General features: G+C 44.5%; 1 protein-coding gene and 1 long non-coding RNA gene across 2 annotated transcripts in view; one reads left to right on the plus strand and one right to left on the minus strand.

Annotated features, from left to right (window-relative positions):
* The window catches only part of LOC134969942 (uncharacterized), a 92,997-nt gene extending 90,902 nt beyond the window's left edge, over positions 1-2,095 (plus strand). Inside the window, exon 3 of the long non-coding RNA XR_010189576.1 lies at positions 497-2,095. This is a non-coding gene — a long non-coding RNA (uncharacterized LOC134969942). The remainder of the gene's footprint in view (positions 1-496) is intronic.
* Positions 1-24,036, minus strand: part of LIN7C (lin-7 homolog C, crumbs cell polarity complex component) — a 298,049-nt gene that overhangs the window by 241,798 nt on the left and 32,215 nt on the right. Inside the window, exon 2 of the mRNA XM_063944412.1 lies at positions 11,070-11,116. Within this exon, the coding sequence (XP_063800482.1) occupies positions 11,070-11,116 (47 nt within the window). The remainder of the gene's footprint in view (positions 1-11,069; positions 11,117-24,036) is intronic.

Raw genomic sequence — 24,036 nt, forward strand, 5'->3', positions numbered from 1 at the left:
GCACGCCTGCCTTTGTATCTGACACGCCTACGTTTTTCCACACACTCCCCGAAAACGGTCAGTTACCTCCCAGAAACACCCTCTTCCTGTCAATCACACTGCGGCTAGCAGTGCGATTAAAAAGCGTCGCTAGACCTTGTGTGAAACTGCATTGGCTGTTGTGAAAGTACGTCGCGCATGCACATTGCGCGGCATACGCATGCGCAGAATTGCCATTTTTTTTTGCCTGATCGCTGCGCAGCGACCGAAAACAGCTAGCGAACAACTCGGAATGACCACCAATGTGCACTGCACAGGGTGCACCTGTGTATATACGTGTATAGGAGATCTTGTGTGTACAGTCAGCATGCCCATTTTGCAATTGGTTTCTTTTAATGAAATCTTCATTTGCATATGTCTTCAGTGCTGCCTTTTATAGATCTGTGTAGCATGTAATCTCCAATGTGGTTTTATTTATCATTGCCTAATGCGCATGTTGTATCCACCTCTCTTACAGCAACATGCATGTTCCAGACCAGCCACTGGATCTGCTCCCCCACCCTGCTTCCGTCATTTGGAGAACAGCTGCTTGGTGGACAGGGAAAACAGATTTTATATTATTCATTTATTTTGCAGGACAATTTCATATTTCCAGCGTTGTAATATTTCCCCAAATGCTGAATTTCTTCCTGTTGCCATATACTTTGTTAGAAAAAACAAAAAACATGCCCCTCATTAGGAAGGAAAACACACCCCAGGGTGTATCGCCTCGCAGTTTATGTACACCATCAGGTGGTTGAAGTCTGACATAAAAGATTATAATATGCAGCCTATTAGATGGGTTCCATTAAGACCACATGTTCTGTCACATATTTACGGTTCTCAGTGGAGGCACAGACTGGAAAGAACACATTCTTATGGAATATAAATCTTCATGTTATTATACCTTTATTATAGAGCCCCATGTGCACTGTGAATGCTGGCGCTACATAATAATAATCCCTTCTCCAAAGAGCTTGCCATTTAATAGGATGTCAGCTGTGTGTATGGGGGAGATGCACTAAGCTTTGGAGAGAAATAAAGTGGATAGAAACAAGCTACCAACCAACCGGCTCCTAACTGTCATTTTTCAAACACCGCCTGTAACATGGCAGTTGGAAGCTGATTGGCTGGTACTTTATCTCTCTCCACTTTAACTGCCCTATATGACTGCAAATTGGTGGTATAATTTGAGCTGATTGCTACGCTGTATTACCTCGACAGCAACACAGCTGTTTTGGGAAATCACTGGCTGAAATATTTCTAAAGATGACAATTTTCTAAACGCTTAAGTGCACGATTCCGACAATACATTTTATGGTGAAGTCACAGGTGTGCTTTGCATGTTCCAGGTAGTGAAGCGTATTCAAAGGGCTCATTAATTGCCATGGTGGCTGGTTGAATTGTAGAAGAAACATTGGGCCTAATTCAGACCTGATCGCTGTTGTGCGAATTCGCACAGTAGCCGATTATTGAATGACCGCGCATGCATACGGATCGTAATGCACAGGCGCGACTCCAAACAGCAAACACATCCTGTGGGGTTTTTTTTATTGCTAGGCGAACTCAGGTTGATTGACAGGAAGCAGACCTTTGGGGGTGGTACCTGGCTGTTTTTTGGAAAGTGTCAGGAAAAATGCAGGAGTTCCCAAGCGCTTTCAAGGTGGGTGTGTGACTTCAGCTCTGATCCCGATCAGCCTGTTTGTAACACACTGTAGGAGTAAGTCCTGGGCTACGCACACACTGCACAGACTGGAAAAATCATTCAATGGTGAGTGAGTTGCGAACGGATTTGCAGATGTCCGCTGTCTGACTAAGTTTTCGCATGGCGTACACACTCTCTATGGGCGGCGGCTATCTGATTGCAGACATCTGCATAAACGCAGTGGACGATCAGGTCTGAATAAGGCCCATTGAGAGTTGAATGACTAGTTACGCAATCTGTGGAAGTGCCTACTACCTGACTTTTATGTTTTTTCGTTTTTTCATTAAAAAATACATTTGTGGCCTGGATTGTGAGGATGAGGGGTCAAATATATCATGTTGCTGAATTGGCGCCTATTGTGTTAATGGCAACAGTGTACTAACAGTTCAGCATAGCCCATCCTCTGATCACTGTTTTTCAACACTTACTGCACAGATCTTGTCTGTCTATCTCCTTCTTTTCTGCTCAACTCTTGCCTTTCACTCACTACTCTCGCTGCACATACACTATCAGCACTGTTTTAAATGCTTCTCCTCTTTTAGCATAACCTCTGCCTGTATTTCTTTACTCTCTGTATATGCACTGCCTGATATCTTACTGGCTCTACTTTCTAACTAGTAGGTGCTAGTGCCATGAGCTCAGCGAGGTGTGTGGGAGGGGGGAAGCGGGGTCACCGATGGAAGAACTCTTGTCTCCCACATTTCTACATGGACCCTCTGTTAGGAATGAAGTGATGTATCTGGATGGAGTCTTATGAAGAGCTGATTGGAAGATGAAAGCCTTGACATGACGGTAATGAAGAACTTGACTCGTGTTCGATCTTCTGATGATAGCCCTGGACGCCTGGGTGTAAACCTCATCGAGTAACACTCAGCAGGTCTTCTTGCCTATAAGAGCTGCTTTTCCTTTAAGACTTTATACGTCTACCGGTACTGGGATGCCCACCAGGACTTACGCCACTGGTGACAGACAAGCTTACCCCCGAGACAACCAGAGCCATCAGTCGGCAGAGGAGACTAAATGAAGGAAACTAGTCTAGTATTGGTACAGAGAATGAGTAAAAGGGCGGTGCTAATGTATGTAGTGGAAGCTGTAGAAATGAGGGGATATGGTGGAAGGGTATGTAATGTTATGGCCGTTGTAGTGGCAGAGTGTGTACAGTATGGCAGAAAGATATAACAAATGGTAGCAGGAATAAATGAAGGATTCAGATAGCACAAGAAAAGAGTTGGTGTGGAAAATCCACACAGCACCTGAGACAGAAACAGACTGGAATCAACGCAGGGTTTGAATCAAGAAGGAAATCCAAAATAGGAGCTCACAGGACCGGCAGTTTCTCCAAGAAGTAGGAACTATAACCAGCAGTTTGGGAGTGACCAGGAAATTAATATAAATGGTGCTTGCACCAATCAGGAACCTGCTGGTTATTTAAACATCATTCAGTGCATCTGCCTGCTACATGTAACTAACTTAAATTACTAAGCAATGGGGAACACTGCCTCCAGTGAGCCTGTTGCTAGGTGTCCAGCGGCCCCCAGCGCCCAGTGTCCACCTGTTGCTAGGCGCCGGGTGGGAACCAGGAAGCATTGCACCAGGCATCAGCCTGTTGCTAGGTTCTGGGTGGGGACCAGCAGCCCTAGCAGCCGGGAAAGACGCGATGTCCCAGTCACCAGGCAATCGCCGGGACCCGCATCTCCCTGCGGCTGCCATCCCACTGCTATCACCCTCCTTTTCACTGACAGCAGGGTTGAGCCTAGTTTAACTTCACTGTAATGACCCAGGTGTGACGTCTGGTGAGGGCGGAAGTGAATCCATGCCCTTACAGCATTTTAATTTTTTTTTAAATCTAGGTTTCTTCTAGTTTTTTTGTTATTAAGGTTGCATTGTACCTTCGTGGGTCCTGGTGGCTTGCTTTACTCGCCACAGGTTTATGTTTTCATTAGATGATGATGTTGCCCCAGTGCCTGATGGGCAAGGTCCTTTCGGCAAAGGGAATCTAGGCACTACCCTGACAGAAGTAGCCTTGGTGGGACCTGCCTGGTAGGCTGCTGCTTCCTACTACCTAAACACACTGGCTGCACAGGAGATCAATTGAAGAGATCGCCCAACAGATAAGTGAAGGTTTAAGGGGTGTATAGATTATGTTAGGTAATTGTAAAGGGGGGTACTCACGGAGCGATATTCTAAGCAATCTGACTAGATTGCTTAGAATATCGGCATGATCGCTCCGTGTGTAGCCCCCTCGGCGATAGCGATGCGCGTCCCCGCACATCGCTATCGCTGCTGCTAGATTGGCCTGCATGCAGGCCAATCTAGCGGGTCGCTCACTTCACCCGCTGGGTGAAATGAGCGGCCCCCCGTCTCCCCCCGCACGCTCAGCACAGATCGCGCTGTGCTGAGCGGCAGGAGAGATGTGTGCTGAGCGGTTCGCTCAGCACACATCTCTCCAGCATCGGCCCGTGGGTACTGGGCTTTAGAATAAGGAGACATGAGGTTAATAATTTAATGGGGTTAATTACAATTAAGGTGTTTTATGGAAGAAAGGGGTTTATTTACTAAGACATGGAGAGAGATAAGTGGACAGAGATAAGGAACCAAAAAATCAGCTCCTGTCATTTTTCAAACACAGAGTTTAGGAGTTTAGGATTCTAAATGGCATTTAGGAGTTGATTGGCTGGTAGTTTATTTCTCTACACATTATCACTCTCCAAGTACATAGATCCCTTAGGTAGGTAAGTAAGGGGTTAATGTACAGAATTATTTGAAGTTGGGGATAATTAATAAAGGGGTTATGTAGGTAATTATTGTAAAGGGGTTAATTATACTAATTACATTGAATGGGTTTTTACGATGATGCAAAGTAGTTAATAGTTTTTGAGGAAGGGTTAATTATTGACGAGGCAGTGACATTGTCAGGTGATCAAACTACTGTCCGTCTTGTATGGCAGTCACTGATGCTCTCTGATGCCCTTTGATGTTCTGGGCATTTTATGGCTGTTACTGTGATGTTGTCTGCATTATATGGCATTCACTGTGATGTTCTCTGAATTATTTGGTATTCATATTGGTAGAGAGTGACTTCTATCTATGGGGGTGCGGGTGGAGGGGTTGCCAAGATAAGTCTTTGCCTCAGTTGATTGAATAGATAACTTTTCACATAGTTTTGCAGGGAGAGAGATTTGATTACCACACATGCATGGTAGTGCGGCAAACTAAAGTGATCGTATAAGTGATCGCTTTACTTCACAGGGATTGCCTCCAAATAGGGCCATTGTCCATCCATGTTTTTTTTTAATTAATGCCAGCAATCCTTAATTTTTTATTACCACAATAAGCAATGATAAGAAATTATTATCATGCCTAAAACCCAATAATTAATAAATATACTCCTTTATGTCCAGTGTGCATCATTGTAACAAGAGTGCATTAACTTTGAACCACCAGATCTCTATGACAACTGTTCTTACAATTCGACACATGTTTAAAATACTCCATAAAAGTTTTTAGAAGCTTTTAAGTTGAAATCTCGTAAAAATGTGAATGAGGAAAAGTGGTTGCCATAGGGATCAATAATTTCACAGACAACTGTATTTTACAAGGAGCATTAAGGAGACTTGTTTGCTATAAAGAGGCCATCTTTTCTATGTGAAGGCACCCTGTATGTCCACTAATGTGCATAACTGACTGAGCGGATTGAGCAAGACATATCATCAGGTAACCCCAGCAGCTGTGCAAGACTCTTGTGGATCTACCCACTCAAATGACATCATTTGTAAGCCATGATCAGTCAGAATAGAGCACCTGCAAGTTTCCCATCTACGAGCATTTCTGAGGAAGCCGCTGATAACCTGAAATGACTCTATTTACACTGCTCCATCTGTTATTATAGCGCTGGGATTTGGAACACATTGGGGGTCATTCCGACCCGATCGCACGCTGCGCTTCTTCGCAGCCGTGCGATTGGGTTGGAACTGCTCATGCGCGATGGCCGCATTGTGCAGGCGCATTGTTGCCCGGCGACGGCCGTCGCCAGGCAGCGATGCCGCTAGCGAAGAAAGCGGTCGCAGCGGCGACCGCAAGAAGATTGACAGGAGGAAGGCACCGTTTTCGGGGAGTGGTGAGTCCACTGCAGGCGTGTCCAGGCGTTTGGAGGGCGGATGGCTGACGTCAATTCCGGGACCTGCATCACTGGATCGATCGCACAGGGTAAGTAACGCTTACCCTGGTCTTTTACAGGAAACTATTTTTGCATAGCAGGGCTGCACAAGCGTTCGCAGCCCTGCTATGCAGAAATCCACTCCCCCATAGGCGGCGTCTAGTTGATCGCACGGGCAGCAAAAAGTTGCTACTTGCGATCAACTCCTCCCTGTTGCACCATCTCCATTGTGGGACATAGAATGGCAAAGCAAATTCTCCAGAAAAGGCTGTGATATCTGGACTGCACCAGCAGCCATGAGGGCAACTGATTTCCTGTTTATAATAAGGTTCGACAATCCCACAGAGAAAGGAGCATAAAAAGCTGTGGATATCGTTTACCAACAAAGGTCTGACATACTGATGAACATACCATCTCCTGGCCAGGAATGGTAATATCCCAATATTATATAATCTACTAACCGTACGAACGCTTAACATTGCGACAAGTGACTGTGTTTATGATAGCTAAGCTATTTACTAACAAACTACAGGTTAGGTATCCCATATCCAAATATTCCGAAATACAGAATTTATGGAGTGAGACTGAGATAGTGAAACCTTTGTTTTCTGATGGCTCAATGTACACACACTTTATTTAATGTACAAAGTTATTAAAAATATTGGCTAAAATGACCTTCAGGCTGTGTGTATAAGGTGTATATGAAACATAAAGGTATTCTGTGCTTAGACTTGGGTCCTATCACCATGATATCTCACTATGGTATGCAATTATTCCAAACTACGGAAAAATCCGATATCCAAAATACTTCTGGTCCCAAGCATTTTGGATAACGGATACTCAGCCTGTACTGCAATTGCTGTGGTTAACAACTATTTAGGCTTCAAGCAGGATAACTAAAACCAATAGTGACTGTACAATTGAACGTTTTGCGCTTAGATAACATCTGACCTATAGAGAAAAGCAGCTGTTTAAAGGCCATACAGCTTATGATTGAGTACTCAGTGGCATCTAGAAGATGCTATTCGATAAACATTTTGAAAGTTTTAATTATTATACAGGTTGAGTATCCCTTATCCAAAATGCTTGGGACCAGAGGTATTTTGGATATGGGATTTTTCCGTATTTTGGAATAATTGCATACCATAATGAGATATCATGATGATGGGACCTAAATCTAAGCACAGAATGTATTTATGTTACATTGACACCTTATACACACAGCCTGAAGGTAATTTTAGCCAATATTTTTTATAACTTTGTGCATTAAACAAAGTGTGTGTACATTCACACAATTCATTTATGTTTCATATACACCTTATACACACAGCCTGAAGGTTATTTAATACAATATTTGTAATACCTATGTGTATTAAACAAAGTTTGTGTACATTGAGCCATCAAAAAACAAAGGTTTCACTATCTCACTCTCAGTCAAAAATGTCCGTATTTCGGAATATTCCGTATTTCGGAATATTTGGATATGGGATACTCAACCTGTATTTAGAATAATACCAGCCGGTGCATATGTGTTATTGTTATTTATTATACTGTGTAATATATATGTATATTTTTTAAATAAACACCTATCTTATCTTTCTTATTGGAGTGATTTTTGAGTTTTGAAGGGTTGAGTACAGCATTATTGAGAGCTGCAGTTGAAACAGGTAAGTACTATAATTACTATTATTGGACTTTAGCGCCAGGTAGTTTCTTTTTTTTTTTTTGTTTTATACTGTATTATAGAAATGTAATCTGTTGTAATGGAATGTTCCAGTAGCAGTGTAGTTGTTCATGTAAGACCAGTCATGTCTGTTTGCTGATAACTAAAACAGATTATTATAAAGTGACGTGCCATGAAGAGCTTCCCAGTGTGTGCCTACTGACAGAGTATGAAAGAAGAGTTGATCTGCCAACGGGATCCAGTCAGGAACCGGGCAGCTGGGAACCTGGCAGTTGAAATACTGACTCCAGAATCCCTATACTACTTGGATTGCTAGCACCGGGATCCCCACATTGATCACTGTCCCGGCTGGAGAGGTAAGCCGCTTGGGGGGGGGGGGGGGGGGTCGGAGGTGTGAAGGGTGGGTAGGGGGGGTTTAAGATGTGGGAGAAGGGTTAGGGTTGGGCAGCAGGGGGAGGGGTTGCAGGTATTAGGGTTAGGCTGCGAGAACAAGCGGTTAGGGTTATTCACCACCAGGGAGGATTAGGGTTAGGCTTCGGGAGGAGGGGGGGTAAGGAGGTTTGGGGATTAGATATGGGATCCAGTCTCTAGGTCGACAGTGTCTAGGTCGACAACTATTGGTTTACATTAAGTAGGTCGACATGGTTTCTAGGTCGACAGGGACTCTAGGTCGACATGAGTTTTTCATATTTTGAATTTTTTTTATACTTTACGATCCAAGTGGACTACAATTGGGAACGGTAACCTTTGCAGAGCGCAGCGAGGCACCTTGCCCAAAGCATGGCGAGCGAACACGGTGCACTAACTTCAGTTCCCCGTCACACTACGAAGACAATGACACCAATTTTTTTTTTAAAACCTCATGTCGACCTTTTTTCATGTCGACCTAGTACATGTCAACCTACTTACTGTGGACCAATAGTGGTCGACCTAGACACTGTCCTAAGTCTATTCTGTCTAACATACCACACACTTAGAGATAGTATACTCACCTAGTAAGTGTCAGGTTCCTCAGCGTTGGGATACAGCTGTCAGGTTTATGACTGCAGGCATCCAATTCACTGGGATCCCGGTACCATCCCCTGCCAACAGGTGTCCTCTGCTAACATTAGTGGCTTCTCAAGAGTCAATGTGATTCCAGATGGATATACAGGACACAGTTCAAAATTATTTCAATTAATAACAAAAAACCTCTGACAAGAATTTCTGTGACAGTATCACACAGAATAAAATAACAACACTATTTATTATTATTATTATTATTATTATTATTATTATTATCCTTTATTTATATGGCGCCACAAGGGTTCCGCAGCGCGCAATTACAGAGTACAATGGCATGAAAACCCTAACAACCACTGAAATACAAATGGATATACTATAAATAAAACTGATAAAGTAACAGAAACGTATCTAAATTCAAGAAATGAGACACAAGAATCACAAGGACACTCCAGGATCTGAGGATGCCAAACAAAACATCACAATCAAAAGTCAAGCCAAAGTCAAATACCAGAAATCAAGAAAGAACTGATCAGGGGCACAGCTAAAATCTACTGAACAGGAAGCTATAACCAGCTCCGGTCAGATGACAATGCAGTTTTTAAAGGCTGGGTAACCAATGAAGTGGAGTCTGCATTCCAGCTTACTACTGAGTAATCAGCAGCACCTGAGAGACAGCCTATGGCAGAAAAGAAACAGCCGGCATCATCGGGAAAATGTCCCGGCGTCTGTTTCTTCCTAAAACCACTCAATCAACTCCTAGCTGAATAGCAAAAAGAGTTGTGGCCATGTGACTACTACAGAGCTCAGCTCATTAGCACAGGTAGTAGTAAATGTTAAAATTACAAAACACCAGTCATGCAGAATACAGAACATGGCCTGTCAATGTCAGTAAGAACTAATAAAGTTGCACTCACCATGTAAAAGAAAATCAGGACAAGATGCAAAGGCAAAATTTACTTTTTTTATTAACTTCAATTCAATACAGACCTCTGTTCCCTTCCTATTTAAAAGACGGCATGAAAATATGCTTTGTCACTGATAAATCATTGAAAATAATGTAAATAGACTGTAGCACCAACATTACTATAGTATTAGCATAAATGGTAGAGAACCAGATGCAATCAGCCAATCAGAACGGCCCACCAATTATCATCATCAATTCATATTTTGCACCGGGTGTCAAGTGACTGACCACCAAACAGTGATTGTACTCCATGCCTCTAATTGGGTATGGCTGAGGATGTGTAAGAAGCTTAGAGAGCATGTGTAATTTACTAAAAATGTTATCTGCGCGGCAAAAAGATGCAAAATGCGTTTGTGTCCAACTTTGCATGAACTCCAATATGTGGATTTTAACAGCAGTTGCTTAATGATTGTCAGTTTCTTCTCTGTCCCGAATCTACTTTTCCAGACTGTCAGTCCATGCAGCCACACCGAAAGAGGGCGAAAATAATAAATATAAATGTGCAGAGAAGCTAAGAACGGTGATATGAGGTTGATTTGTACAAGGATGACCTGTTTCTAATCAGATGCTGGTATGATCATAAGCATGATGCAAGTGACCTTCCTAATCAGATGCTAGTATGACCATAAACATGATGTAAGTAAATAATCAGTTTTATTAGCAGTAATACTATTTTCTAATTTGTGTTTTGCTGTTCATCCTGTTATCTAGTAATGGGGTTCCAATGTTTAGATAGACAGTGTCTAGTTCGACAAGTAGACTAGTAGACAATGGAAAAGGTTGACAGGTTCATGTGGTCGATACGACAATGGTCAACACACATATGGTCGACACATCTTTTTATGGGTTTTGTTGCATTTTTTAACACCTTTTTCATACTTTACCATCCACGTGGACTACAATTAAGAATAGTAACTTGGCCGCAGCATGCTGAGCAAAGCAAAATATGCAAGAGGAAGCAATACACTAATTGGACTACCCTGTGCTCTGACGGTGTAAATGACACCCCAAAAAAGAAGTTGCGTCAAATTTTTTTGTGTTGGACATTTTCCATGTCAACCTTTTGATGTCTTAACATTTTGTAACTGTCAACCTTTCCTGTTTTAACATTCTGTCAGTGTCGAACTGATGCATGTCGACCATATGGGGTCGACCTCGACATTTTAGATTGTGTATACCACTCCCGGGGTAATGGATGTAGTAGACTGGATAAGAAAAGGCTTCCTTTGTACACAACATCTGTTGGTTTGGGCATTATCCTTGCAGTTGTTTCGTACTGTATTCTCTTGCAATAACTATTGATGGTACAATGTAGATAAAATTGCCATTCCTATTACTTTAACTGCTGATTCCCTCTACATTGCTTTACATGTTAGCATACAGTTACTACCAGACTATTTTCATCTGTTCACAGATGCTTGTAAACAAAGATCAGCAGAAAGCCAAAACTGTTCTCTATGCAATACAAAAATCCTGTAGTGGTCCCATATTGAAAACTCTTTACATCCAAAGCCCTTTAATTAGGACTTATACTTACCCAACCAGATTGGAGCTCCCCACCTGTTGCGTTCTGCTATTCCTATTCTGGGAATTCCAGAAAGAGAAGGAAAGTCAAATGTCAAGTGCTCCAGTTGAATAATAGGAATCAAAAAGCCACACATGATGCGAACATCCGAAAAAGCTTTGTTATATGATTGCTGGCTCGGTGATTACTATGAAATAGTCGTTGACTTCCATAACCCTTTACATTCCTTTTACAGAGGCAGATTAACAGTAAAATGAATATCCATTGTTTAAGTTGCATCAATAAATGATTTCAGTTTTATAAAATGAAATAACCACAATGAAAATATACAAAGCATATTGTCCTCAGGGCTAAGGTGTGTATTTTTTATGAGAGCAAATGTTAACTACGGGCTTAGGCCAAAAATGAACACGAGCTTCTCCCCAAATATTTGGCATCACACATTGAATGAAATCTATCATAAGAGGCTACTTAAAGCACAGTGGCTGGAATGAAATATATCTGAACTGTGCAATAGAGCTTTTAAGAACTTTCATTTAGTAGAGAACACGTATTAGCATAAAGCTGAATGACTGCAATATATAACTGGTGGAAACATACTGTAAATATTGTTTTTCATAATGCACCACGGACCTGATTCAGGTCCCGATGTTTGTGCAGCACATGTTGCAAAGTACGAGGATCGGTACTTTGCGCATGCGCCAAACCCATACTGCGCATGTGTGGTATGTGTCTGAAACGTATCAACTTGGCAGTACGGATGGTGTAATGGTTAGCATTACTGCCTCACAGCACTGAGGTCATGGGTTCCATTCCCACCATGGCCCTAACTGTGTGGAGTTTGTATATTCTCCCCGTACTTGCGTGGGTTTCCTCCGGGTTCTCCGGTTTCCTCCCACAATCCAAAAATATACTGGTAGGTTAATTGTATCCCAACAAAAAATGAACCCTAGTGTGAATGTGTGTATGTGTACATGTGATAGGGAATATAGATTGTAAGCTCCACTGGGGCAGGAACTGATGTGAATGTGCAAATATTCTCTGTACAGTGCTGCGGAATATGTGTGCGCTATATAAATAACTGGTAATAAATAATAATAATAATGTTGGACACAGCACAGCATCAGGCTGCCATTTGGGGGTGGGGAGGTAGTGACAATGGCCTTAATTTACCAAAACGGAGGTGTGTCGCTGCCGCTGTTGGAGAGGGACGTGGCCAGGATTTCCGTTGGAGGATGGAGATTTCCTGGCCTCTTTCTTGTACAGATGGCAGCCAGGCGTATTGTGTCGCAGATGATGTGATACTGCATCCTAGGATGCAGCTCGGATCAGTAATGCATGCAAGAGGCATGACACCCCCTGCTGCATTAATATATACTGTACTATCACTGCTGCAACTCCAACTACCACTGAATCAGACCCATATTACAGTATTCTCCAATAGGGGAGGGGTCCTGGGGTGCACACTGGTAATGAGAGGTGAGACCTTTCAGTACTGCATGCAAAGACAAGGTTGCAGGTGCACTACCAACTGATTAATAATAATCATTGCAATAAAAGTTTGCATTTTATTGCAGTGATTATTATTAATCAATTGGTAGTGTTTGATTCGTGCACCTGCCACCTTGGGGTATATTTACTAAGGTCCCGATTTTGACCGAGATGCCGTTTTTTCTTCAAAGTGTCATCTCGGTCATTTACTAAGCAAAAATCACGGCAGTGATGAGGGCATTCGTAATATTTTGGAAGTCCTTGAAAAAAATCACGAATCAATACACCATCGGTCAAATACGCCTGCAATTTGGTAGAAATCGGGAATTTACTAAAAAGTGCAAAACACAAACACTGCCGACAATAGCCAAACACTGCCGTGATGAAATACAAATCGTGAAAAAGTGCTAAAAAAAAACAGACCTGCTTTTTTATCCCGTGTTTGGATAGGCATGCACGGATCCATGAGATCCATGCATGTTTTTCAGTGGCAAGGGGGGGTAAATGTTATAAATTTAAAAAAAAAAATTGCGTGGGGTCCCCCCTCCTAAGGCAAACCAGCCTCGGGCTCTTTGAGCCGATCCTGGTTGCAGAAATATGGGGAAAAAATGGACAGGGGTTCCCCCATATTTAAGCAACCAGCATCGGGCTCTGCGCCTGGTCCTGGTTCCAAAAATACGGGGGACAAAAAGAGTAGGGGTCCCCCGTATTTTTGAAACCAGCACCGGGCTCCACTAGCTGGACAGATAATGCCACAGCCGGGGGTCACTTTTATACAGTGCCTTGCGGCCGTGGCATCAAATATCCAACTAGTCACCCCTGGCCGGGGTACCCTGGGGGAGTGGGAACCCCTTCAATCAAGGGGTCCCCCCCCCAGCCACCCAAGGGCCAGGGGTGAAGCCCGAGGCTGTCCCCCCCATCCAATGGGCTGCGGATGGGGGGCTGATAGCCTTTGTTTGAAGTAATGAATATTGTTTTTAGTAGCAGTACTACAAGTCCCAGCAAGCCTCCCCCGCAAGCTGGTACTTGGAGAACCACAAGTACCAGCATGCGGCGGAAAAACTGGGCCGCTGGTACCTGTAGAACTACTACAAAAAAAAAATACCCCAAAAAAGACAAAACACACACACCTTGAAAGTAAAGTTTTAATACATCCATCCACACAAACATATACACATACTTACCTTATGTTCACACGCAGGTCGGTCCTCTTCTTCAGTAGAATCCATGGTGTACCTGTTGAAAAAATTATACTCACCAAATCCTGTGTAGATGGCTCCTCGGATAATCCAGTTGTAATCCACGTACTTGAAAAAAATAAAAAAACGCAGACCCGACCTCGCACTGAAAGGGGCCCCATGTTTTCACATGGGCCCCCTTTCCCCGAATGCCAGAAACCCACTCTGACTGATGTCTAAGTGGGTTTCTTCAGCCAATCAGGGAGCGCCACGTTGTAGCACCCTCCTGATCGGCTGTGTGCTCCTGTAGTGTATGACAGGCGGCACACGGCAGTGTTACAATGTAGCGCCTATGCGCTCCATTGTAACCAATGGTGGGAACTTTTTGCTCAGCGGTGAGGTCACTTTCGGTCAACCGCTGAGCAGAAAGTTCCCACCATTGGTTACAATGGAGCGCATAGGCGCTACATTGTAACACTGCCGTGTGCCGCCTGTCAGTCAGTACAGGAGCACACAGCCGATATATGTATAAAAGTGACCCCCGGCTGTGGCATTATCTGTCCAGCTAGTGGAGCCCGGTGCTGGTTTCAAAAATACAGGGGACCCCTACTCTTTTTGTCCCCCGTATTTTTGGAACCAGGACCAGGCGCAGAGCCCGATGCTGGTTGCTTAAATATGGGGGAACCCCTGTCCATTTTTTCCCCATATTTCTGCAACCAGGATCGGCTCAAAGAGCCCGAGGCTGGTTTGCCTTAGGAGGGGGGACCCCACGCAATTTTTGTTTAACATTTAAACTATTTTTTTTTTTTAACAAGGTGCACAATGAAGCCCAGCACGGATCTCTCAGATCCGGCCGAGATTCATTGTATTAAAGTCGGCAGTGTTTTACAATTCACTCACTGCCAAAAAAAACGAATGACATCGACATCGGAAAACCCGAAAATGCAGAATACGGCAGCTTAGTAAATTAGTCGTAATCAATTCAAAAAGTTGCAATTTTACACTTTCGATGTCATTCGTGATTGAACTTTGACCTCAAACGGGAAAATACGAATCTTAGTAAATATACCCCCTTGTCTTTGTATGCAGTATTCTCCAATACCCAAGGTCATGAGGGCAGAAACAGACGACATAAGGCCTGATTTGAAATCGGATGCAATGTTGATGTCGCACACAGTACAGTGAATTTTTCTACTGTGCATCCATTTAAGTCTCATTGCGCATGAGTCATAGTTGTGATGGAGATGCACAATGGTAATGTAACTGGGAGATGGCTAAGCAGACTCACAGTGATAGTCCATCTTACAGTATGATCGTGTTATGGGAGTGCTCACATTGGAGTCCATACTCTGATGCACAATCTGCACCTTGCATGGGGCTGGTGAGAGTTTTAATGGTGCAACTGATAGTTACATCTAAGACGTACCAAGCAGTAGTTGAGGCATCTGAAGATGGTCTAAGCGAGTATCTTAGTCCTTGCACAGTCAGACGCTGGATGCACCCCAGGAAAGGGCTTGTAGCAGTGTTAGCATAAAGTCGCCCAAGCTACACCGGCAAAAGAGTCCGGCTCACAATCAGCCCCTTAATGTATTATACAGTTTTGTTGTAATGTGCCTCCTTTGTTCTTGACTTTGGTTAGTATATATATTGTGCAAGTACACTTTGCTATATTTATCTATTAAGGGGTTCAATCAAAAAAGTATGGAAGCATTTGCACCAGAGCAAAAACAGTCCACAAAATACAATTTACTTTTATTTAATCATTTTTTTTTTAATTATTATTTAGAAGCTAATCTATGAACACAAACTGGTGGAATTTTTTTTTTTTTTTGCTTATGTTTAAATATTTTTTTATGCCAAGAACACAAATGCCTATCAAGGATAACTGGAAGAAGGACAGTTTTAACCATTAGCATAGGAAAAGATTATTTATACCCCTTTTCCACTGCCCCAATAACCAGGGTTATCACCAGGTCAACCTGGATTGTGGCTCAGTGGAAAAGGAGCCCTGAAAAATAACTCAGGTCCAGTGGTCATGGCACCCCTAGATACCATATGCACTGCCCGTAATGCTTCCGCCATCTGCCAGTGCTAGGCGCCGCCATGTTACCATGTTGTCAGCTGAGTCTAGCATCCAATGGATGCACAGAATGGAGTATAAAAGGACTTCCAGCAGCACTTGCAAGTGATCCAGAACATCATCACTTACCAAAGTAACATTCCTAAGCCCCTGGCTCCTGTGCACTGTTGTAGTTCCGATTCTCAGTCCCTGTGCTGTGGAACTACTAGTACCAGCTTATGCCTGTGTGTTGCCATATTCAGCTGTGTGCCTAGTTTCTCTGTGAGTATACCATCTGGTCTGCTAAGCACACTACACCAGCACCTTGCTCAACAGGTGTATACTGCTCACCGGGTTTAGCTCAACTCACCAGTTCCAAGTGTATCCTGTTCGCTGGGTTTAACCCGGTTCACCAATTCCAAGTATATCCTGCTAACTGGGTTTAGCACAGATCACTAGTTCCAAGTGTATCCTGCTCGCTTGGTATAGCCCAGCTCACTAATTCCAAGTGTATCCTGTTTGCTGGGTTTAGCCCAGCTCACCAGTTCCAAGTGTATCCTGCTCGCTGGGTATAGCCCAGCTCACTAATTCCAAGTGTATCCTGTTTGCTGGGCTTAGCCCAGCTCACCAGTTCCAAGTGTATCCTGCTTGCTGGGTATAGCCCAGCTCACTAATTCCAAGTGTATCCTGTTTGCTGGGTTTAGCCCAGCTCACCAGTTCCAAGTGTATCCTGTTGCTGGATATAGCCCAGCTCACCAATTCCAAGTGTATCTTGCTCGCTGGGTATAGCCCAGCTCACTAATTCCAAGTGTATCCTGCAGTGCCGTAACTAGGCATTTTAGCGCTGTGTGCAAGAAACGGCATTGGTGCCCCCCCATGCAAGATGGGGCAGTGCGCGGCGTAGGCACGCAAAAAATATATAGGGGCGTGGCTTCATGGGGGAAGGGGCGTGACCACAAAATAATACCAATCCATACTACGGTGCACAGTAGTCTCCATTATTCAAATTACACTGCACAGTAGCGCTACTACACCAGGTAGAGCCCCTTTTACACATTACAGCAGAGAGTCCCCCTTTTTACACATTATGGCAGACAGCGTCCCTTTTTACACATTACAGCAGACAGAGCCCCCCTTTATACACATAAAGGCAGACAGCGTCCCCTTTTTACACATTACGTCAGACAGCGTCCCCTTTTATACACATTAAGGCAGACAGGGTCCCCTTTTTTACACTTTATGGCAGACAGCGTCCCCTTTATACACATAACGGCAGACAGCGTCCCCCTTTTTACACATAACGGCAGCCAGTCCCCCTTTTTACACATAATGGCAGCCAGTCCCCCTTTTTACACATTACGTCAGACAGCGTCCCCTTTTTTACACATTACGTCAGACAGCGTCCCCTTTTTTACACATTACGGCAGACAGCGTCCCCTTTATACACATAACGGCAGCCAGCGTCCCCCTTTTTACACATAACGGCAGCCAGTCCCCCTTTTTACACATAATGGCAGCCAGTCCCCCTTTTTACACATAACGGCAGCCAGTCCCCCTTTTTACACATTGCGCAGGCACAGTCCCCCTTTTTACACATTGCGGCAGACAGTGTCCCACTTTTTACACATAACAGCAGCCAGTCCCCCTTTTTACACATTGCGGCAGGCACAGTCCCACTTTTTACACATAACGGCAGCCAGTCCCCCTTCTTACACATTGCGGCAGACAGCGTCCCCCTTTTTACACATAATGGCAGCCAGTTCCCCTTTTTACACATTGCGGCAGGCACAGTCCCCTTTTTTACACATAACGGTAGCCAGTCCCCTTTTTTACACATAACCTCAGACAAGATAGAGAGAGACAGAGAGAGAGAGACTTACCATCTCTCCCGCTGGCAGTCAGGCTCCTCGTGCTGGCCGCTCCGGAGGCAGGGGAGAAGGAGGAGGAGGGAGGGGGACTGGAGCCGCAGCAGCGCTATGTCATTGGTAGTAAGTGCCGCTGCAGCTGTCCCCTCTCCTTCCGTATTGGCTGCTTGGCGCTGCTGTGGATGCTGGGATGAAGGAACCACATCCCAGCATCCACAGCAGCACCAGGCAGCCAATACGGAAGGAGAAGGGACAACTGCAGCTGCGCTTACTACCAATGACATAGCGCTGCTGCGGCTCCAGTCCCCCTCCCTCCTCCTCCTTCTCCGCTGCCTCCGGAGCTGCTTTCTCCTCCACAGCGCGGCGCACACAGCAGAGGCGGCATGTAATGAGTCAATTTGACTCATTACATGCCGCTGGCCGTTGCGCCCTCAGGGCAATTGCGCTGTGTTCCAGGCACACCTGGCACACAGGTAGTTACGGCCTTGGCATCCTGTTTGCTGGGTTTAGCCCAGATCACCAGTTCCAAGTGTATCCTGCTTGCTGGATATAGCCCAGCTCACCAATTCCAAGTGTATCCTGCTTGCTGGCTTTATCTCAGTTCACCAGTTCCATGTGTATTCTGCTAGCTGGGTTTAGCTCAGTTCACCAGTTCCAAGTGTATCCTACTTGCTGGCTTTACCCCAGTTCACTATTTCCAAGTGTATCCTGTTAGCTCGGTTTAGCCCAGTTCCAAGTGTATCCTGCTCGCTGGATTTAACCCAGTTCTCCGATTCCCGATGTATCCTGTTCTCTGGAGTCGTTCCTGTTCACCTGTTTCAGTCCTGTCAGTGCAAATAATACAGAACTAGTCTCATTGCTGTTCCAGTTCTCATCAGTAATAGTCTACTCATCACAGCCCATTCCAGTAATTCAATATCTTCTGACTCTGTTCTGTTCTAGTGGTCTCAGTTCCAGACCATTCCCTACGGAACTTCTCACTGCATAATTTACTGAGACGTCCCGTATCCTGACAAAGCCTCCTCATGAGTCACTCACCTCATGCAAAAGAAGCCACAAGCCTGTCAAAAGGCGACCTGGGTCCTGATGATGTAATCTCCAAGTGCCAGGAGAGTGAAGACCAGCCACTAACCTGGGTCCAGCCTGCAGTTTGAAAGGCGTTTTTGTGACATGACTTGAAACCTGTGTTCAGTTACCCGGGTCGGGCACGGGTTTTCAGTGGAAAAGGGTTATAACTGTAAGTGCAGTTAATTTGTGTAATTTGGAGGTGATATCAAATGGATTTCTTACATAAAATGGTATCAGTAGGAGGTGATCGATAAACATATTTTTTTCTGATTGGTTTATTTAGAAGTAGGTCATCCCCTGTGGTCTGCCATACTTTGCCAATGATTCTGACTCCCTCATTTGCAATCTTTCAGGATATATAGATTTGTTCCACCAGCCACTTGTCCTAAAACAACTAAGCCATATGTGGGACACTACCCAGATCTTGAATATCCTTAAAAATATATAGTGGGTGGAGGGCAGAGGCGTAACTAAGGGGGGGTCGAGCAGGGCACGTGCCATAGGCGCTGTGGCAAGCCCAGCAGAGGGGGGCGCCGCTGGCCAGGGCATCATGCTCACCTGCCCCCGCTATTATGCTGCTGCCGTACGTTACCATTGCGCCGCTGACTTTGGTGCCTCCCTCCTTCTTGTGCTGCTGCTGCTGGGAGGGAGCGTGACCGCAATGCCAGCATCACGCTCCCTAACCTTCCTGCTGCTTGCCTTGGCCTCACAGACACAACATCCCCGCTGCCTGCTCCCAGGCAGCTCCCGGCACTCAGGCTCTCAAAGTCCCAGGCTCCAGCTCCTGGCTGAAGGTAAGGGGGGGTGAAGAGACACAGATCGAGGGTGTTAAAATGAAGGGGTACACACAAAGAACACAGAGACATAAAATGAAGGGGGGGGGGAAACACAGAGAGGTACAGAATGAAAGGGAGTGGGGGAGACACACAGAGATGCCAAGAAATGAGGGGGCACAGGGAGACAAGAATGATGGAGGAAACATTGTAGGGGAGATAATGGTTTAGCTGAGAGACAATGCCGGATGGGAGATGATCAGGGCCAAATTAAGGCATGTGGGGGCCCAGGGCAGTGGAGGTTGTGAGTGCCCCAGCCTGCTATTGCTGTAAAAGCCCCAAAACACCTCCTCCACCTACCCGGCAGTGTGCGCCCACCGCTCCTTTAATCCAGCCATGTCCCCCTAAAAGGTATGGTGTAAGTCCTTCAGACTTCTCCACATTTTTCCTGTCTCCCTGGCAGGTGGTGCCCATGATGAGCTGGAGGAGCGGGTAGGATAGGAGCCTCACCCTGCTAGTAGCTGGGTCCCCCTATTCTGTCAGAGAGCGGCAGGCGCTGCTGTGTGTGAGGGCTAGATGTACTAAGCCTTCAAAAGTGATAATTTCACAGTAATAAAGTACCAGCCAATCAGCTAATAACTGCCATGTCACAAGCTGTGTTTGAAAAATGACAGGAGCTGACTGGCTGGTACTTTATCATCATGAAATAATCACTTTTCAAGGCTTAGTACATCCCACCCTGAGTGTGAAGTAGGGTGTGATGTCAGTGCCGCCCTGTCAGATCCTTAGAGCCAGGAGAGGGGTGACCGCTCAGTGCAGAATTCCACATCCCGAGCATGCATTGAAGAAACAGAGGAGAGTGAGATGGGCAGCGCTGCTGTCACTGCTGCCAGTGAGAAGTCACAGCTGCTGCAGCATATACAGGGAGCTGCTGCTGCGCTCATATACAGGGAGCAGGTAGGCAGCCAGGGACAGCACTCCCCTCTGCACAGAACTCTTACAGGCAAGTGGGATGCTGGGACAAGTGGAGGTAAACTCCTCCGATTCCAAACATGCTGTGTGTGGGGGCCCCTGGACGTCTGCCCCTGTCACTCCTCCCTTAATCCGGCCACGGAGGTGATGGTGTGCAGAGAGACGATACAGGGGGAGGTAATAGTCTGCTGAGAGACGACACAGGGGGTAGGTGATAGTGTGCTGTGAGACGATGCATGGGGAGGTGATGGTATGACTGAGAGACAACGTAAGGGTAGGTGATAGTTTTCTGAGAGACGACACATGGGGTAGGTGATAGTGTGCTGAGAGATGACGCAGGGGGATATGATGGTGTGACTGAGAGACAACGTTGGGGGTAGGTGATGGTGTGGCTGAGAGACGCAGGGGCAGAATGTGACACAGGCTACAAGAGTCTGGTTGAACCGCTGTTGTTTGCTGATGACCTTGTTAATATTCCTACACAAACAGGTATCTTCTGGATGCTGTGATCTGCTCTATGAATAGTGAATACTGACTGAAGACGGCAGAGGATACATTTCTTGAGAGTCACATGTGGAATTGAAAAGAATGTTCCCAGTGTGACAAGAAACAGGTGGCGTGTCATGTTGGCACGCCCCATTTTCAGTGACCACGCCCCTTCTGGTATGTGGCCACACCCTCTTGTGTGTGTGTGGGAGGGGGCCGCCATTCTTAATCTTGCCCTGGGCTCCAAGAACTCTAGTTACGCCTCTGGTGGAGGGATATCATTGCAACATGCAACACTAAATCCGTATACACATACTGTACATTAACTATAAACAAGGATGCAAAAATGTAAAAAATATTTTAGAAGAAGATTCTGAATTAAGAACGTTCAAATAGATTTAATTATCAACAGCATTCACTTTATTCTGCATCACAACTATTTCTGGTTCAATGGCACTTTATACAAACAGGACAGAGGGACAGTTATGGGTACAACATTTGCACCAGACTATGAAAATGTGTTTTTGTCACAATAGGAAAAGGAGAATATATGCAACAATCAGTATAGAGAAAGGATCATTCTCTTGGTAAGCTACATTGATGACATCATGCTTATCTTGCAAGGCAGTGAAATGGAATTAAAGGAATTCATAGACAAAATCAATATGAATGAAATCAACTTAGAGTTTACAAGTGAGGTAAGTCAATACAGTATCAATGTTTTAGACATCACCATCTTTGTTGAAAATGATAGCATTCATATGAAAACCTCTGTAAAACAAGTAGACAGCAACAGTAATCACCATAAAAAAATACATTTCCAACATACCAGGGTTGCATCTGAGATGCCTAAGAAGGAACTGTACCAAAGATGCAGATTCAAAGAACAATCTAAATTTTTTACACAAGTCAAAAAGAAACAATATGAAGAGGGACTTCTAAAGACCACCTTAGAAAAAAACAGAAAAACTAAAAAAAAGAAGATCTCCTGCATGATAAAGACAAGATAAATGAAGAGGAAGCACCTCTACTATTCATTACAAGTTACTTTTCACAATATCAATATTTGGAGAAATGCCTTAGAAGACACTGGCATATACTACTAGAGGAGGAGGAAGGAAGAATGATACTTCCTAACAAGCCTACAGTGGTCTATAGAAAAGCACCGACCAGCAATATGAAACTGCCTGAACTATACAAAGAAGAAACAACAACTCCTAAAATGATAAATGATACCGCCCCTGGCTTCTATAATTGCGACAGCAGCACAGTATGCAGAAAGACAAATGTCAGAAGTACTAAACCCTAACAGGAAGTTATTTCTAATTTAAATGGGTATTCAAAATATGGGAGAAAATCAAATGCCACTCTAAGGCGGTGATATATATGCTACAATGCCATTGTGAATCGCAATACATTGGGAAAACTGTAAGGAAATCGAACACCTGCAATATCTGAAAGGGATACTATAAAAACTGAGGAAAATGATCTATGAAATAGGAATCTTTACTCCCAAAGGCCTAAACATAGATTGTGAATTAAGCCCTATGTAACACTGTTTTGCCAAAGGTACTAGGTTGAACTAGCAAACGTACCATGAGAAGGTATGTCTCCACCGCCCAGTAGTATGCTTAGTATACTTCAAACAGATACCTCTACATTACTAAGAATAATTTTTTTAAAGTACCATTATTAAACCTACTCATTGGGATTACTTTACAATAAAAAAAATAATTACAAAATAGGTTGTTCTGAAGAGCTCAGTGACTTCAAGCGTGGTACTGTGATAGGATTCCACCTTTGCAATAAGACGGTTCCTGAAATTTCATCCCTGCTGGATATTCCAGTCAACTGTAAGCAATATTGGTGGTCATTCTGAGTTGATCGCTTGCTGCCGATTTTCGCAGTGCAGCGATTAAGTAAAAAAATGGTAAAAATGCGCATGCGCCAAGTACTTTCACACAAAACTTTGTAGATTTACACAAGCTCGACTGACGTTTTTTCATCGCTCGAGTGATCGTAATGTGATTGACAGGAAGTGGGTGTTTCTGGGCGGAAACTGGACGTTTTCAGGGAGTGTGCTAAAAAACGCAGGCGTGCCAGGTAAAAACGCAGGAGTGGCTGGAGAAACGGGGGAGTGGCTGGCCGATTGCAGGGCGTGTTTGTGACGTCAAACCAGGAACGAAACGGACTAGGAGTAGGTCTGGAGCTACTCAGAAACTGCAGCAAATTATTTAGTAGCAGTTCTGCTAATCTTTCATTCGCACTTCTGCTAAGCTAAGATACACTCCCAGAGGGCGGCGGCTTAGCGTGTGCAATGCTGCTAAAAGCAGCTAGTGAGCAAACAACTCGGAATAAGGGCCCTTATTAGAAAGTGGAAGCGTTTAGGAGCAACAGCAACTCAGCACTATGCGAAAGACCACGTAAAATCATAGGGCCTAATTCAGAGTTGATTGCAGCAGCAAATTTGTTAGCAGTTGGGCAAAACCATGTGCACTGCAGGGGGGGGGGGGGCAGATACAACATGTGCAAAGAGAGTTAGATTTGGGTGTGTTATTTTGTTTCTGTGCAGGGTAAATACTGGCTGCTTTATTTTTACACTGCAGTTTAGATTTCAGTTTGAACACACCCCACTCAAATCTAACACTCTCTGCATAAGTTACATCTGCCCCCCTGCAGTGCACATGGTTTTGCCCAACTGCTAACAAATTTGCTGCTGCGATCAACTCTGAATTACCCCCATAGAGCGGTGTCAATGACTGCTAAGGCGCATAGTGCGTAAAAGTCGCTAATGCTCTGCTGATTCCATAGCTGAAGAATTCTGAACTTCCCCTGGCATTAATGTAAGCACAAAAACTGTGTGGCAGGAACTTAATGGAATGGGTTTCCATGGCCGAGCAGCTGCATATCACCAAGTCCAATGCCAAGCGTCAGATGAAGTGGAGTAAAGCACACCGACACTGGACTGTGGCGCAGTGGAAATGTGTTCTGTGGAGTGACGAATCACGCTTCTCTATTTGGCAGTCAAATGAGCGAGACTGAGTTTGGTGGGTGCCGGGAGAACGTTACCTGCCTGACTGCATTGTG

Source organism: Pseudophryne corroboree, chromosome 11 (genome assembly GCF_028390025.1).
Source record: "Pseudophryne corroboree isolate aPseCor3 chromosome 11, aPseCor3.hap2, whole genome shotgun sequence".
NCBI lineage: Eukaryota > Metazoa > Chordata > Amphibia > Anura > Myobatrachidae > Pseudophryne > Pseudophryne corroboree.